Below are 15,516 nucleotides of genomic sequence, written 5' to 3'. Positions count from 1 at the left end.
ATCAAAATAATTTTTAACATAGAACAGATAAATAAAAAAGATGAATTCTTCAGTTTAAAGTTATGACTTTTTGAGATGAAAATAACGAAAGTATTTAACCAAAACATTAGTATGTTCATATTTTAATCGTTGTATTTTTACTTTCAAACCAAATGACCTGATGATTGAGTGTGGCAAACAAAACTTTGCTTCTTTATTATGCGTGAATTATATTTTATCACGAGTCATATGTTGGCTTGAGTATTGTTTCTTTGAAATCTTAATGCAGTTAGTCACACAGCTTTTCTCCTCAGAGAGACTAATTAGAAAGAAGGATTTTAGTGTTAGTGGAGGAGGAGGTAATGTATGGGAAGAGAGTTTAACGGTTTGCTTTTAGGAGTAAAAAGAAGAATATAATGAAGAGGCGGTAAGTCTTTCACTCCCTCATCTTTTGCTAACAGCAATTCATTTAGAAATTTTATTTGGAGCAGAATTTTTTCTTTTTCATTTTTGTGCTGATAACATTGTGTAACAATTTTGTGTGTGTGTATACTTATGTTATCAACATCACTTTGTTAATTACACATATAATTTTTTATTTTATTTACTACTAGTTGTTCCTGCCCGGCATAGAACGGGAGTTAAGTTTAAAAAAAGATAGAAGGTAAATTTAAATGAAAAGTCCTGTGAGGTTCAATATTTAAAGCAAAAGTTTCTAAGCCATTTCAATGAAAGAATTGTTTTTACTGATCTCGATGGCATGACAAATATTACCTTTAAAAGCCACTGTTTCAGCCATTTGTTATTATAAGAAAACAATTTAGCAAATTTAAAAAAAAAAATGTCAAATCCTTTGTAGAAACTGCAACAAAATTTATGAAAGATATAAATGCAATATAGCTTCCGTTCTGCTAGATCTACAGCAGATGTGCTAATAATTATCTCATAGGATTAACAAATCTCTTGATGGAAGCTTCTTTTCTAGGAGAATTGCCCTTGACATATCAAAGGCCTTTAATAGGGTATGGCATAAAGGTTTACTCCACAAAATCTCCAGCTATGGTATAGCTGGAAATGTCTTTTCAATTATTAAATCATTTCTCTCTGATAAGTTTATAAGATTAGTGGTTGATGGGCAAAAATCAGGAGCTCCTAGTATTAATGCTGGAGTCCCTCAAGGGTCCATCCTGGGCTGAACTCTCTTCCTGATCTACATCTATGATCTCCCAAATCACATCCTTAAATCATTTGTAGACATTTATGCTGACAACACTGCCATCTATGGAAACACTTCAAAGGCAATAAATGACCAAGTTCTCTGATTCTCTCTCCTCTGATCTTGATCATGTGGTGCAATGGAGAAATAGGTGGCTGGTTAATTTTGATGCATTTAAAACCAAGCTTCTATCTTTACATCATCAACCTCTGATCCCCATCTGGCATCAGTCGAAATGAATTGCTCGTCTTGGGAAGGCTCCATGTTTGAACAAACTTCTAGGTCTGACCTTTACTCCTGATCTGAGATAGAACACGTACATCAAAACTGTTGCCAGGGCTGCTGGGAAAATGGTGGGATCAGTCTACCACTCCAGTAGATATCTCACTGCTGATGCAAATCTCTACCTGTATAAGAGCCAAGTATGTCCAAGGATGGAGTACTGTTGCCACATCTGGTCAGGTATGCTAGACCTTATCCTGCTTTGACAGATTTCAAAATAGATTTCATAGCCTAGTGGGGGATGCCCTTTTCTCTTCCCTGCAACCTCTTTCCCACAGAAGAGACGTTGTGAGCCTGTCTCTGCTTTAGCGTTATTTTCTTGGCAAGTGCTCGTCTGAGCTCCAATCTCTGGTCCCCCCTCACCAATCTTTCACAAAAAACACTAGTCTAGCTGAAGCCACTATCAATAATTTCCACCATTCTTTATCTGTGCCTAAACCTAAACATAGATTCCATGAACAAAGCTTCTTTCTTAGAACTATTCACCTGTGGAACTCTGTTCTGTTTTCCTGCTTTACAATATGGTTGTCTTCAAGTCCAACCTGAACACATTCTTGATGAGCCATCCCCTTAAGTAATCGAATTTACCAAATTTCCACTACTAACAATGACTACTACATGTTTCTCTTGACCACTGTTTGCTCATTAACCCTTATCCTCGTGACCTCTGGGCCTTGATAAGTAGTAACTCCTTTGTAAAAAAATAAATAAATCCAAACTCCTTAGTTACAAACCCAGCATAAAAATATCCACATGAACTCAAGTAGTATTTCTGGAGTAACAGTTGCTAAGCTGTTAAAATGCAATAATTTCTAATCAGTTGTTGTACCTATTTACAATGCCTCCCCACGGGACAGAGTTAGACACCAGGGTTGTTTTTTAACGTGGAGAAAAGGTACAAAAATAAAAAGTTGTCTCAGTCGTGAAGGACTGCTCCTCCACCGAAAGAGAACAAGAAATGGAAGTGCAGCATCTGAAGAACAGATACTACACTTTGATCTTGATCAAACAGTTGTTGTAACCACTTAATTAGTAGGTCTTGGAAATGTAATGTTGATGCCATTTTTTTCACAAATTGTAGAAGTATTTTCACTGAAAGCATTGAAATTTAAAAAAAATAGAAATCTTCCAGAGACCAGTAAAGATGCGGATTTAAAAAATTTTTTTTTTTTTCAACCCATATGAGACTCTTTATCAGGCAATGTTTTTTTTTTTATATGACGTTATTAAACTGTAGTCTTTTGTTCTGATTGAAAATTGCGATTTTTTATTTTATTTTTATGTCTGTATTTTCCTGATGTAGATTCTTCCATAGATCAAAAATTAGAATTTAAATGAATGTTTACTTAAAAAAAATTTTTTTTTATTTGAATTGGTTTCTGAACAGTTTAATACATTTTTTTTTTTTTTTTTTTTTTTTTTTTACAAATGTTTGAAAATCTGTCATAGCCTAAAACAAGTGAAATTTGGTATGAAACTGTTAAATGTCATTGGATGCCGTGCAACACATGGCATTATTACTACTTTAAAATAATTTTTATATATATTATATATTGTTAAATATTTCTAGTACTTTTCATTAGATACTGAGTTTATCACAATGTCAAAATTAAAAAAATAAATTTTAATCCTTTTTAATTATCCTTTAAAGTGTTTCTTTTAATTAAAAGTATTATAATTTATTTTTTAATTTTGGCATTGTAATAAACCTAGTTAGTATCTTATGGAAAGTGCAAGAAAGCTTTAACAAAATATAATGGTATAGTTAACATTAACACATTTTAACTAACACAAGAATAATAGATCTGTGTTTACCAATTAGCAAAAACGGATATGTTTTGGTGGCAATTCAAAACCCATGAGCAAATTTCAAGGATTATAAAAATTATAATTTTAAAATTTCTCACGGTCTCAAAATGTTATCTTTGCTTAAGATTTTATATCTTTCTGATATAAAATTTTCATTTGACTGTTGTTTGAAGTGGAGATAATAAGGTATTATAGATTTGGAGTATGTGTTTATTTTTATTTGTTTTTTGTCAACCAATTTTGCATACCACTTTTATATACAAACTAGCAAGCTTATCTGGATTTGTCTATATTTTACATTAAAAAAAAGTAATAAAAAATGAATATAATTAATATTAAGAAACCTTAGTGTAAAATGCATAAAGTCCCATCTCTCCAGTAATGGTCTAATTCAGGATGGATTTATTTTGCAATTTACTATACAGGATGGAAAAGATGACATTCTATTTCCATTTGATGAAAACCGGTTTTCTTTTTTTCTTGCAGACTATCTACTAGTTGGCCAGTTGTGTACAAATCCCAAGAGCAATAGGAGCCTTCTATCATGTCGGAAAGTGACACAATGTTCAACTAGCGAGATCGGAGATGCACCCCTTTACCACTCATGTTCTACTGATCCAAGTTATTACAACAGGATAATTGCCAGCGTTTTCAAAATGCAAATCCGGACAGTTCAACACTTGAGGGTACAGCTCAACGCATCGGATGGCCTTATGTGTGGTTTCAAGTGCGGGCCACCTCGTACCACCTCACATCTTTGAAGTCGGCTTGAAAGTCAACACCAAACTGTACCTGGATGTGCTGAAGAGTGGTGATCTGGTGCAATCAGGTAGCTGCTGGCAGACTCTGGGTGTGGCAGCAGGATTCGGCGCTGGCCCACAAGTCCAAAGAGACTCTGGCTTGGCTTCAGAAGGACTGCTACAACTTTGTACCCTTCTCTCACTGGGCCCCACCTCCCCCAACCTGAACCCACTGAACTACTTCGTTTGATCATACATTGAAAACCTCACCAACATAATCTCTCACAACACCAAAGCTAGCCTGATCACCGCCATCCGCCAAGTATTTGCTGAACTCCTGCCAGTGTGTGTGGAAAAGGCATGCTCCCATTTCCGGATCCATATTGAGGCTGAAGGTGGCTACATTGAATAGATGTCAGCTTTACTACATAATCAAGTTACCTGATTTGATTTTTTTCAATAAAAGTTTTTAAATAAAACTGTAATGTTTTCTTTAGGGTGACAAATTTATCGTTTCACCCTGTATTTCCTTATATTTTGCATGTATTTGAAAAATAACATCAACAATATATAAAATCTGGGTAAAACTTAAAATACATTTGTATATGTAATGGTGAATACTGTTGCCATATTTTGTATATTTCTAATGTTACCACATAGTTTTTTTGCAAATAGCTTTGTTGATATAAAGGTATAATTATGTTGAAAAAACTTTGCTACAAAGATACTGAATTAATATTTGCATTTGATCTCAATATTCTAGTTTTGGTATTTTAGATGAACAGACAAAGAAGTATCCTTCTTTTATACTAGCAAATATATTTTGTTGCATTATATTACATGCATCATTTTAAGCTGAGTATAATTATACAAATTATTTTAAACCACAGGGAAAATTTTTTTTTTAAATTGTCATTGATACATAACTTTCAATTAGTTTTTGACATTCTTGTTTTAGAAGACACGAGAAAAATGGATAAATTTCTAATCTTTAACTCAGGGTTGTTTTTTTATTAAAAACTGAAATTATACATTTTTAAGGCCATTATGCCGCTTATGCACTTTTGTTACTGTGCTATTTTTGAAATAGTATTTTCAAGTTTAATTTATGTTTTACAATATCTTTTTTTTTTATTAAATTATTAAGTGAAAGTAGAGTATAGTTAGAAAACACCCTCCCCATGTTAAGAATGACTTTCTAAGTAATAACGCTATTATTTCAGCACAGTAACAAAAGTGCATAAGTACCACAATTATAAACAGCTTGAGAATATATCTCTTAAATAGTAAATTAAAATAATCACATAATTTGGAAATTAAAGTAGAGGATTATTTTCTTATATAAATTTGACATAGAATGATCGTAGCTCTTGACCAGATATCGCAAGAAACAACGGTTAACAATTTAAATTTTTTCTTAGTATATTTTAATGCTTTATGTCAATATTTACTCATCAATCAAAAATAATTGCCTTTACTGCTACATGTTTGAGACCAAGTTGAATGTAAGGTCTTAATCATGATGCTGGTATTCTTAACTGTCACCTTTGTATGAATTAGATCAAGCCAAATTTAGGGTCGCAATTTTAAATAAGTAAATTATTTATTTTAAATTTATTTAAATTGTTACAATATATAGACAAATTACAAAGATGAAAAAGTTAGTTTATGTAAAAATATGTTAAGCTGATAAGTATTTTTATGGTGACAAAAAAAAACAAACATTAAGCAACTGGAATTTCTACTCTTCTATTAACATTATGTATTTCTTTCATATGTTGCCAAACTATTAATAAATGGTATTTATAATTGACAGTTTAATCAAAAGTTTCATGATTAAACTTTAATCTAAGTCCTGAAATATTAGCCAAATAATTTGTTGCATAATTTTTTTTTTATAAATAAAAGGAAATCTCTTGTAATATTAATTTCAGGTTCCTTAAAATTTATCTTGGTCAAATATTAAATATGCATGTTTATTGAAAGAATAATTTAGATTTCTTAATTATGATACAATTTCCCTAAATGAAATAAAAATCAAAACCACATAAATTAAAACTTCTGTGCAATATACATAGAAAAGAGTAAAGTATTTAAATAAACTTAAAAATCAAAAGGCAGAAACTCATAAATTTAAAACTGAAAGTATTTTATACTTATTTGCAATATAATTGCAAACTACAATAATTTTTCTTTTAACATGGCTTCATTAGTAAATTGTATCAAAAATAAATAGAAACTGACAATTATTTCACAAAAAATGAAATTCTAAAAAGAGGGCATAGTTAATTTACTTTAAAATCTGAACCAATTGTTTTGTTTTTTGCTGTTTAGTTATGACCTCACTCTTCCTCATAAACTCAAGTTTTAACAGAATGAAAGGTTAGATTTATTCTTCATAAAATCTTTGAAATCTGTTATTATAGTTACTGTTTTTAAAAACATAACTTGAAAATAAAATAAATGAATCATACTTAATTCCTTGAATGAAAGCATTATTGTCACAAAGTTGATCAACTCCTTATTATGATAAAAGTGGCATAATTCCACGAGTTATATAACTCATCTGCATCATACGAGAAGAAAGGTCTTCCTTAGAAATTTTTTTTTTAAAAACTTAAATCCCTCCAAAAATAAAACCAAATTGAAAACCAAAAGGTATGAAGGGGGGGGGGGAGTACATACTCAATCTAAAATTGTCATACTGCCCAACTTTTGTAGACAGTAACATTGTTTCATTGACAGACCAATGCATGACCTCTATTATAATAGAATATAAAAGTTACATTTCTCAGAAGGTTGCTTTGATGGTGATGATTCCCTCTCTTCTCTCTCTTCTACTGTTTACCCTTCTTTCTTATATACTTTTCTTATTTCCTTATTAACTACGACTTTGTGAATTGAAACCATGAATTGTTTTGCTTTTCTTTGCAGCAACTCCTCTTAGAAAAATTACAGCGTTTACCAGTCGATGAAGAAGGTAAGCTTGCCCCTTTTTTCTTTTTTTTCTTTTCTTTTTTTATCTTTTTTAAAAAATTTTTTTTTCTTTTTTTCTTTTTTTTTCTTTTTTCTTTCTTTTTTTTTCTTTTTTTTTCTTTTTTCTTTTTTTTTCTTTTTTTCTTTTTTCTTTTTTTTTCTTTTTTTCTTTTTTCTTTTTTTTCCTTTTTTTTCTTTTTTTCTTTTTTATTTTCTTTTTTATTACTAAACTTCAATGAACAAAAATATTCTGTTATTCTTTGGTTGGCATAAAAGTTATTTTGATTCATTCAGTCTGTCATACTTAGGTATGAAATAGCATTTTTTTTTTATTGTTAGATGAGCAAATTGAATGGTGCATCTTATTTTTAGAACTATGCAAGTATTTTCATAAGTTTTACTGACAGGCTGTCTGTTAAGCTTGAAAAAGGATATTTGATCTTTCATGCTTAAGTTTGAAATAGTCTTTCCATTACTAAACACATAAATTGAATGGATTGAAGGCCTAATGATGCATCAAGAGTCTGATATAACCCCTCTCCTATTTTTTTCTTTTGACAGTATTAATCATGATCCATATCACCAATTTAATGGATGAAATCTGGATTTAGAGGGAGGAGAAACCTTAAGTGATATCCCAAGCAAAAATTTTATTTAAAAACTTAATGTAGGCATATAGACATTTGCAAAGCATGAACAATGGTACCAAATTTATTTTGGTAATGTAATTAACCACCAAATTAGGACTTGCTGGAAATGAGAAAATTCGCCATCTTGTGTGCTGTTGATCCAGAAAGCAATTTTCTCGGTGTATTACTAAAAATGCCGGCTTCCTTACAAATTTAATGTCATGTTGTGTTAAATGAAAATTATGATGGAAGCAATAATTATTAGATCAAACCAGTTATTTGTCAGAATCACATTATTACTTGGGAGAAAAAAATCATGCAAAAAATGTTATACAAAGTGCAATTTTAACTGTTCATATGAGATTCATTTCAACAACTTACATTAAAATTTCTTATTTACCACACATTAGAGATCAATCTAGATTTTTTTTTATTAATAATGAATCAATAAAGACCATATAAAACAAACAAAAACACAGTTTGATGATCTGGCAAAAATTTTATTCACTAAACTTTTTAACGTGGATGTTTTTTTTTGTGAGAAGCCACATGAAACACTATTGATGAGTCGCCCTTTTTCTTTTAAGATGAAATTATCTTTGTATACATAGACACACACTATTGCAAAGCCAAGTTTGAAAACTAAAACTAAAAAAAATTCCCATCACTGAAAATAGTAATTTAAGTAGACCCCTCCTGTCCGCTAAGAAAAAAAACAACAAAACTATTAATGACGCAAGAGAAGAATTGTACAAGAAAAATGTAAATTTTGCTTACATTCAAATTTTTGGTCAAAATAACCACTAAATAATAAAATTTGTGAAAATTTAATGATATTTCATTATATTTACGTGTTTTCATACTCTAAACTTGACTGGTTTGTAATACTCAAGTGATTTCCCCGGCCTTTTGCCTAGGAACAAAGTGTAGTATCTGTTCTGATACTAAACTTCACCTTTTCTGTCCTTGGTTAGTGGAGGATAAATCCTTCATGACCAAAACAATTTTTATTTTTGTCCCCATCCAGGGTGCCCTTTTCTGGGGAGCTGGATTTTTCCCACATTAAAAACCGACCTTGTATCTAACTCTGCCCTCGGGAGAGGCAAGTAAGTAGGAACTTTTCTTTGTATCGTCCAATTTCAAAAGATTTGCTATGATTTTCTTCTGTTATGGTCATTCTATCACATTTAAAAAATCGGGTTAATAACTGTTATATTGCACAAAAAAAGAACGATAAAGAGAAAATATAGATAACTATTTTAAGTAGTGTAACAAGAAAAAAAGTATTTACAATCGTAGCTACAAGTTCATGTTAATGGAATATACACTCTCCTCCGTGCTCTATGCACCTTCTTTTATATCTCTGGATGACTATAAGTCATGGTATGAGCCACGTCTCCTCTTCCCTCCTCCTCTTTCTCCAAGTTTTTTATGTCCATTGAACATCATATTTCTTCCTTATGGGATCTATTTCTATAGTTTCCATTGGGATACATTTCTGTTTGTTTGTGTTTTTTATTGCTGAAGGCATGGGTACCTCAAACATATCATAAATGACAGATAGGTTCTTCTCATTGTTCATTTGTGTCTGAGGTATATCTTTTTTTTTTTTTTAGTTAATGTTTACATATGTTCCATTTTGAATGCTTTATAATGTATATAATATTTGCCATTCTTCTTTCAATTATGCCCTCTATGTTGCTTTTCCTAAATAATAATTTAAGAAATTTTTTTCGCCTACACTATTAAGTTTTATTTAAGATGTTGCAATATTTTTGGCATAACTAGGAGATTACGGTTACAAAAAATATATTTATAAACATAGGTGATAAGAATTGACCAATCAGATGAAATCATGCTCTGCTACCAACCAATCAGAAATCTGAATCTATAAAATATATTGAATCTCCTAAGATTTCTGCACATAAAGTTTTGTCTTCACATGGGAAGGAACTCTGCTCTTTGTCTTCAAGCTTTTACAATTAAAGATTCTCTAGATTGATATTGCGATTTTTCTTCGAACAACATTTTTCTTCTAAAAGTAAAATGACTTACAACTCGAAATAAGGCATTATTTCTTTCCTTATTTTATCGTTTTCGAAGGGATCAATTTATCAAAAACCAAACCTACTTTCCTAGCAAACATTAAATCTGCAGGGGACATGTTTGCATCAGTGTTAATTGTCAGTACTATTCAATAAACAGATAAGAATTTTTGTAATTCTTCTTTTTCAGCTTTGATACTTGATACCATTTGTTTTTTTCTTTTTTTTTTTTTTGATCGTTTTTTTTTTTTTTTTTTTTTGATCGGTTTTTTGAATATGCCAATAAATCTCTCAATCAGTCCGTTCAATCTTGGATGATAAGGTGCAGATTTTAGGTAATTTATCAAGAGTATTTTCTTTTAATGAAAATTGCATGCCATTGTTAGAAACAATAGTTTCCAAATTTTGCAAAAAGTTCCTGTAAGATGTTTGTGTTTGTACTTTTTGGCATTTTGCATTTGAAAACTTCTGGCCATTTAGTAAAAGTCTATACCAAGATCAAAAAGTATGTTCTTTTTATCGGTCCAGCATAGTCAATGTGTAGATGAAACCACGGTTTTTCTGTCTTAGGCCAAGGACTGAATTTTATTGGCAGTGCTTTTGCTACAAATGTGTAGTTTTCCATATTTCCAATAACCTTATCCATCTCTGGTCAGTATACAAAACTCGGCATGTGCCTTCATTTTACAAATTGCTGGATGGCGGGTGTAAAAATCTCTTTAAATTTTCTTTATTAGCACTGTAGGTTCGACCATCCGGTCTCCATACATCAATATGCCATTACATAATGAAAATATACTGTTTGTTTTATTTTTCTGATACCCTAACTGCTTTTATTGTTTGATTTATGAACCTATCAAATTTTGTTCTAAATTTTATCTCCCCGAGTAACTAGCCGTTCTTTTACTGTTTATATAGAACATAGTTTACATCCAGCTTGGACCTTAAGGAAGCAATGGCGGTTTCCTCTAATGGTTCACTATTTTTTGGTATTAATCTGGATAAAGCATCTGCATGTGTGATCTGTTTTGCCCTTAAAGATTCCATTTTGAAAGAATAATTTAGAAACTCTGTTGGCATCTCTGTAAATGAATCAGTATGCATTAGTACTTCATTTCTTTTAACTGAATATTGCTAACAATGGTTAGATAATTCTCTACCATGTATTTATGAAATTTTTTCTATTTGTGAATAATTCTTTTTCGCCAAAAGCTTGGTTTTAGTTTACCGTCATCTTTGTATAAGAAAACTGTTCCCCAGCTAGAATTACTTACATTACTTGCAACATATATTTTCTTGTTAGAGTTGTAATGCGTTAAAGCAAGGTTTGATGTAAATGCAATTTTTAGTTTAACAAATGCCTTTTGACAGTCATCTGTCCAACTCCACTTTACTTTTTTTTTTAATAAATGATCTAACGGGTCTCTTAAAATAAGGAAATTTGGTATATAGCTATTGTAGTAATTAGCTAAACCCTAAAATGATTGTAATGATGGTAGTCGGTGCGAGCATGTATTTATCGCGTCTAGCCAGTTTGGATTAGGAGTTCTACCGTTTTCATCAATTACTTGTCCTAGATATATAATATTTTTGTAGAAAAAAATTCACATTTTTCCATACTCAGTGTAAAACTAAATTGTATTTTTTTGAACACTTCCATTACATATTTTGCATGATCATCATAACTTGCTTTTTATTAGAATATCATCTAAATAAGCAGTTGCAAAGTCCAGGTTTGTTGACATTATATTCATCGTTAGTTGGAAGATAGTGAGTGCCACCTTTGTTCCATATTATAGTCTTTTTATTTTAAATAATCCTTTCTGTGTATTATTGGTTAATGATTTTGCACACTTTTCTTCCACCAAGATTTGCAAATATGCCTCTGACAAATCTAATTAGAAAATGTTCATCCACCATTTAGTTTTTAAAAATTTCTTCTGCTGTTGGAAAAGGATAATTTATTCCTTTCAATTCTTTAGATTGGTAGAATAATCAGCATAAATTTTTATTTTATTTTATTTTTTTCATAGGCACTGCCAAGGGCTGTAATGCATTATCGTTCTGATACTTTCTTGAAGCCTTCTTAAATATTGTAAATGTTGTTTCTCACACACTTTTCGTATTGGCATAATCTCACTTGTTCTTGAAATCCTCTATTTTTTCTCATTTTGATTTGTGAACAATGTTTTAGATTTGTTAGTTCATAATAAATTTGAATCCTTCTGTTGCCAATCTGTTACATTGCACACAAAAAAACCCCAACAAACAGTAAAAGTAGATAACTACTTTATTAATTAGTGGAACAAAAACAAACCATATTTACAATACTACTAGTAGATGTTAGCTACAAGTCCATGTTAATGGAATACACACTCTCCTGCATGCTCTGCACATCATCTCTTTTATATCTCTGGATGACAGAGTTATATTGTATGATCAACATCACAACAATAATTTCTACAAAGGCAGAAAAATAAAATCAAATTATGAAAAAAATCTCTAAATTTCAAGTGTAACTAATCACAGAAAATATTTTTTTCCATTTCTAAACTGAACTTTTAGCCTGAGATCGTGTTAAACAGTAAGTTTATATTTTGATTTGCATCTTACCTGAATGGCATGACAAACCTTGGCGATTGGAAAGAATCATGAACCAATAACTTCTCTTTGAATTTTGACCAATTTTAATCAACTTATCATTTTGTAGCATGATGAAATATTGTGGGTAATAAATTAGATAATTGATATCATACATGGTTAAATGTACAATCATAATGATCAGTGCAAATAGTATCAATTGCAAATACTACAAACTATGGGAAACTAAAAACTTTCATGAAGGTAAGTTATCAAGTTAAAGGATAATAATTTAATTAGAGGATATATGTCAATTGTTTTATAGCGTGTGTGTGGTGTGTATATATATATATATATATATTGAAATGAATAAATGTGAAAAGGCTCATTTCGTGCATTAACAATGGAATCAAAAGCCCTGTTTCAAATTCAATTTTACTCAATGTATGCCTTTTATTTTTTAAATACTATTTATGTATATGCAATGTCAACTGTATGATTAACTACTTTTTATGTTTCTTCTAAAAAGGGACATTTTATTAATGAAGTCTTGATTTTTTAATTTAATAATTGTTTTAATTTAAATGTAACAAATAATTCTGTTTATCAGTGTTATTTTATTTTGTAGATAAATGCTTAACATTTGTGTTCAAGTGTTCCTTTCTGACATTTTCTTTAATATGACTGACTCGAATATCAACATGCGATCCATTTTTAATTTTAAGTGAAAAACAAAGCACGCCATAGCTTTCCTTTCTTTATGGTTATATGTAAAAGATAAATTTGTATCAAAGAAAAAATTTTTAAGGTTTATTTATAAAATACAATTTTTGTTTTGTATTTACAACAGTGTTATGAATGAAATATTTAAAATGCTTCAAGTTGTAAAATTGGAAAATGAAGCCAGTTAATATTAAAAAGTCAATCGTAGAATTGCACATTTCAAATATAAGCAAGAACAACAATGGAGACTGAACAAACTTTGTTTTCCGAATATATTGCATAGAGATAACCAAAAGAGTATTCATAATAGACAAATATATTGTTAGAGAGAAGTGAATTTTAAATAATGTGCTAACAACAACTGAAGAGAACAAGAGGAATGCTTGGAAATGTTATTATTTAAAGATTGATGAATACTGAGTTTTCATAGGACTAAATAAAATTTATAAGTTATAGAAGCAGTATCTGAATCCCCCCCTCCCCATAAAAATTGAGAAAGAAATTCTGTAAAGTGAAGGATAAGTCTGCAGGATCCTCAGGTATTGTTTCAGCAATGTTGAAGGCTGCAGTTGAAACAGGCACCAAGATGATCAATTGAAGGAAGAGATTGTACTGAAAGTTTGCAATCTATCTATATATCTATAAAAGTGAAAATATGTGTGTGTACATTTCCCGAATAACTCTGTCAATTTTTGGTCTAGAGACTCGAGATTTGACATAACGGGTATTGAGATTTGGGAAAATCTTTTTAATTGATTTTCGGACAGAAATCTGGCTGCAAAGGAGTCAAAATTCAACGATTTGACCTTTGAAAACTTTACCAAACTCCTCTGCCAATTTTGGGTCTAAACATTTGAAATTTTAAATGTAGGTTACTTGGACATGGATCAAACATTTTAACTTGATTTGAGCCCCTAAATATAAATGTTAAGGGGTCAAAATTGGGGTCAAAGTTAAAAAAAAAATTTGACCTCTGTGGTCTCTACCAAATTACTCAGCGAATTTCTTGTCTAAACATTTGAAATTTTACATAAAGGGTATTCAGATATAGGGCAAGCTTTTTAATTGGTTTTTGGCTGAAAATTTGAGCTGCCCAGAGATCAAAGTTCAAAAGATTTGACTTTTTCTGTCTCTAACAAACTACTCAGTAATTTTGGGTCTAAACATTTGAAATTTTACATAGAGTATTTAGACATGCAGCTAGTTTTTTAATCAGTTTTTGGGCGAAAATTTGGTTGCCAAGAGGTCAAAGTTGAAAGAGTTGATCTTTGCAGACTCTACCAAACTCTTCCACCAATTTTGGGTCTAAACACTTGAAATTTTAGATGTAGGTTTCCTGGACATGAGTCAAACTTTTTAATATATACATACGTATGCACATAAAATTATGAATAGTACATAGGGCCCGAGCAAAGTTGGGCTGAACTGCTAGTTTTAGTATAATTCTGAACTGTTATAAGGGTAACAAAGGAGCTCTATATAGAGGTAATTACAGAGGCTTAAAGTTACTGGATCATGTTCTGAATGTGTTTGAAAAAATAATTAATCACAAAAATATCGGATAAACATAGATGACATGCAGTTTGGTTTTATGACTACACAAAGTATCATTATTGCTATATTTATCCTGAGACAAATGCAGGAGAAATATCTTATTTGGAAAAAGCTTTTGACAGTGTCATAACATTTCTAGTGTTTTTTTTTTTTTTATATCTTTTTATAAATTAGGGGCAAGCAAGTAGTTGAAGTTTGTACCAAGCAATATACAGAAATGCTTCAAGTCAGATTAGAATTAACAGCACATTTAGTGACAACTTTAATGTTAAAAAAGCTAAAATTAGGAATCTATAGAGTCCATTCCTTTTCATTTGTGCCTTGGAATATGTTACACTTACCGTAAAGTACTGGAAAATATGTCTTTTTGTAGGGAAGGGTACATATTCTATCTTGCATTCATACTGACTTTATTGATGATTTCACAAGGACCAGGGATTAAAGTTAGTATTTAGTTTTTTTTTTTTTTTTTTTTTAAAGAATCTTAGCATTATCACCTTTCGTTAGGGAGTTCAGATGGAATGATTTTGTTAACATCTCATTTTCACATTTTGTTTTAATAGCACAAAAATCTTTTGGCATTCAATTTGTATTTATCTTGCTAAACTTATTTTTTTTTTCTTTTTATAAAACATTGAAGTAATTAAGTCATTAGTGTCTTTGATGTTGAAAAAACTACATTGTAGATTTCAATCCATTTAATAATGTATTAATATATCTACTTATAACTTTCTCACATTGTAGCTTTAGTTTGTTGGTCAATTTTGACTACATTATTAGTTGAGTGTAGAGTGTGAATGGCATACAAATGGAATTTTGTTGTGATTCTTTAATGGAAACAATAATTAGTTAGGAATGTAAAAGGCAGCCGCCTCTGCCTTTTACAAACTGACAGATCTTTTGATAAACAATACCTGTCACTGCATAAAAAATTAAAGAAATCTAAGGATCGACAATGAGGATGTATGTAAAAACTGATACAA

At 30.4% G+C, this 15,516-nt stretch overlaps 1 protein-coding gene across 2 annotated transcripts in view; it reads left to right on the top strand.

The window, feature by feature from the left end:
• The window catches only part of LOC145293107 (uncharacterized), a 199,733-nt gene that overhangs the window by 67,563 nt on the left and 116,654 nt on the right, over positions 1-15,516 (top strand). For both annotated transcript variants that reach the window (XM_080139496.1, XM_080139488.1), the window contains one exon: positions 6,961-7,006. In XM_080139496.1, coding sequence (XP_079995622.1) covers positions 6,961-7,006 — 46 coding nt within the window. The remainder of the gene's footprint in view (positions 1-6,960; positions 7,007-15,516) is intronic.

Source organism: Euprymna scolopes, chromosome 2, assembly GCF_053919585.1.
Source record: "Euprymna scolopes isolate OS-2025 chromosome 2, ASM5391958v1, whole genome shotgun sequence".
Classification (NCBI taxonomy): Eukaryota; Metazoa; Mollusca; class Cephalopoda; order Sepiida; family Sepiolidae; genus Euprymna; species Euprymna scolopes.
Note: the sequence above shows the minus strand (reverse complement) of the source record. Positions and strands in the feature narration are given on the sequence as shown.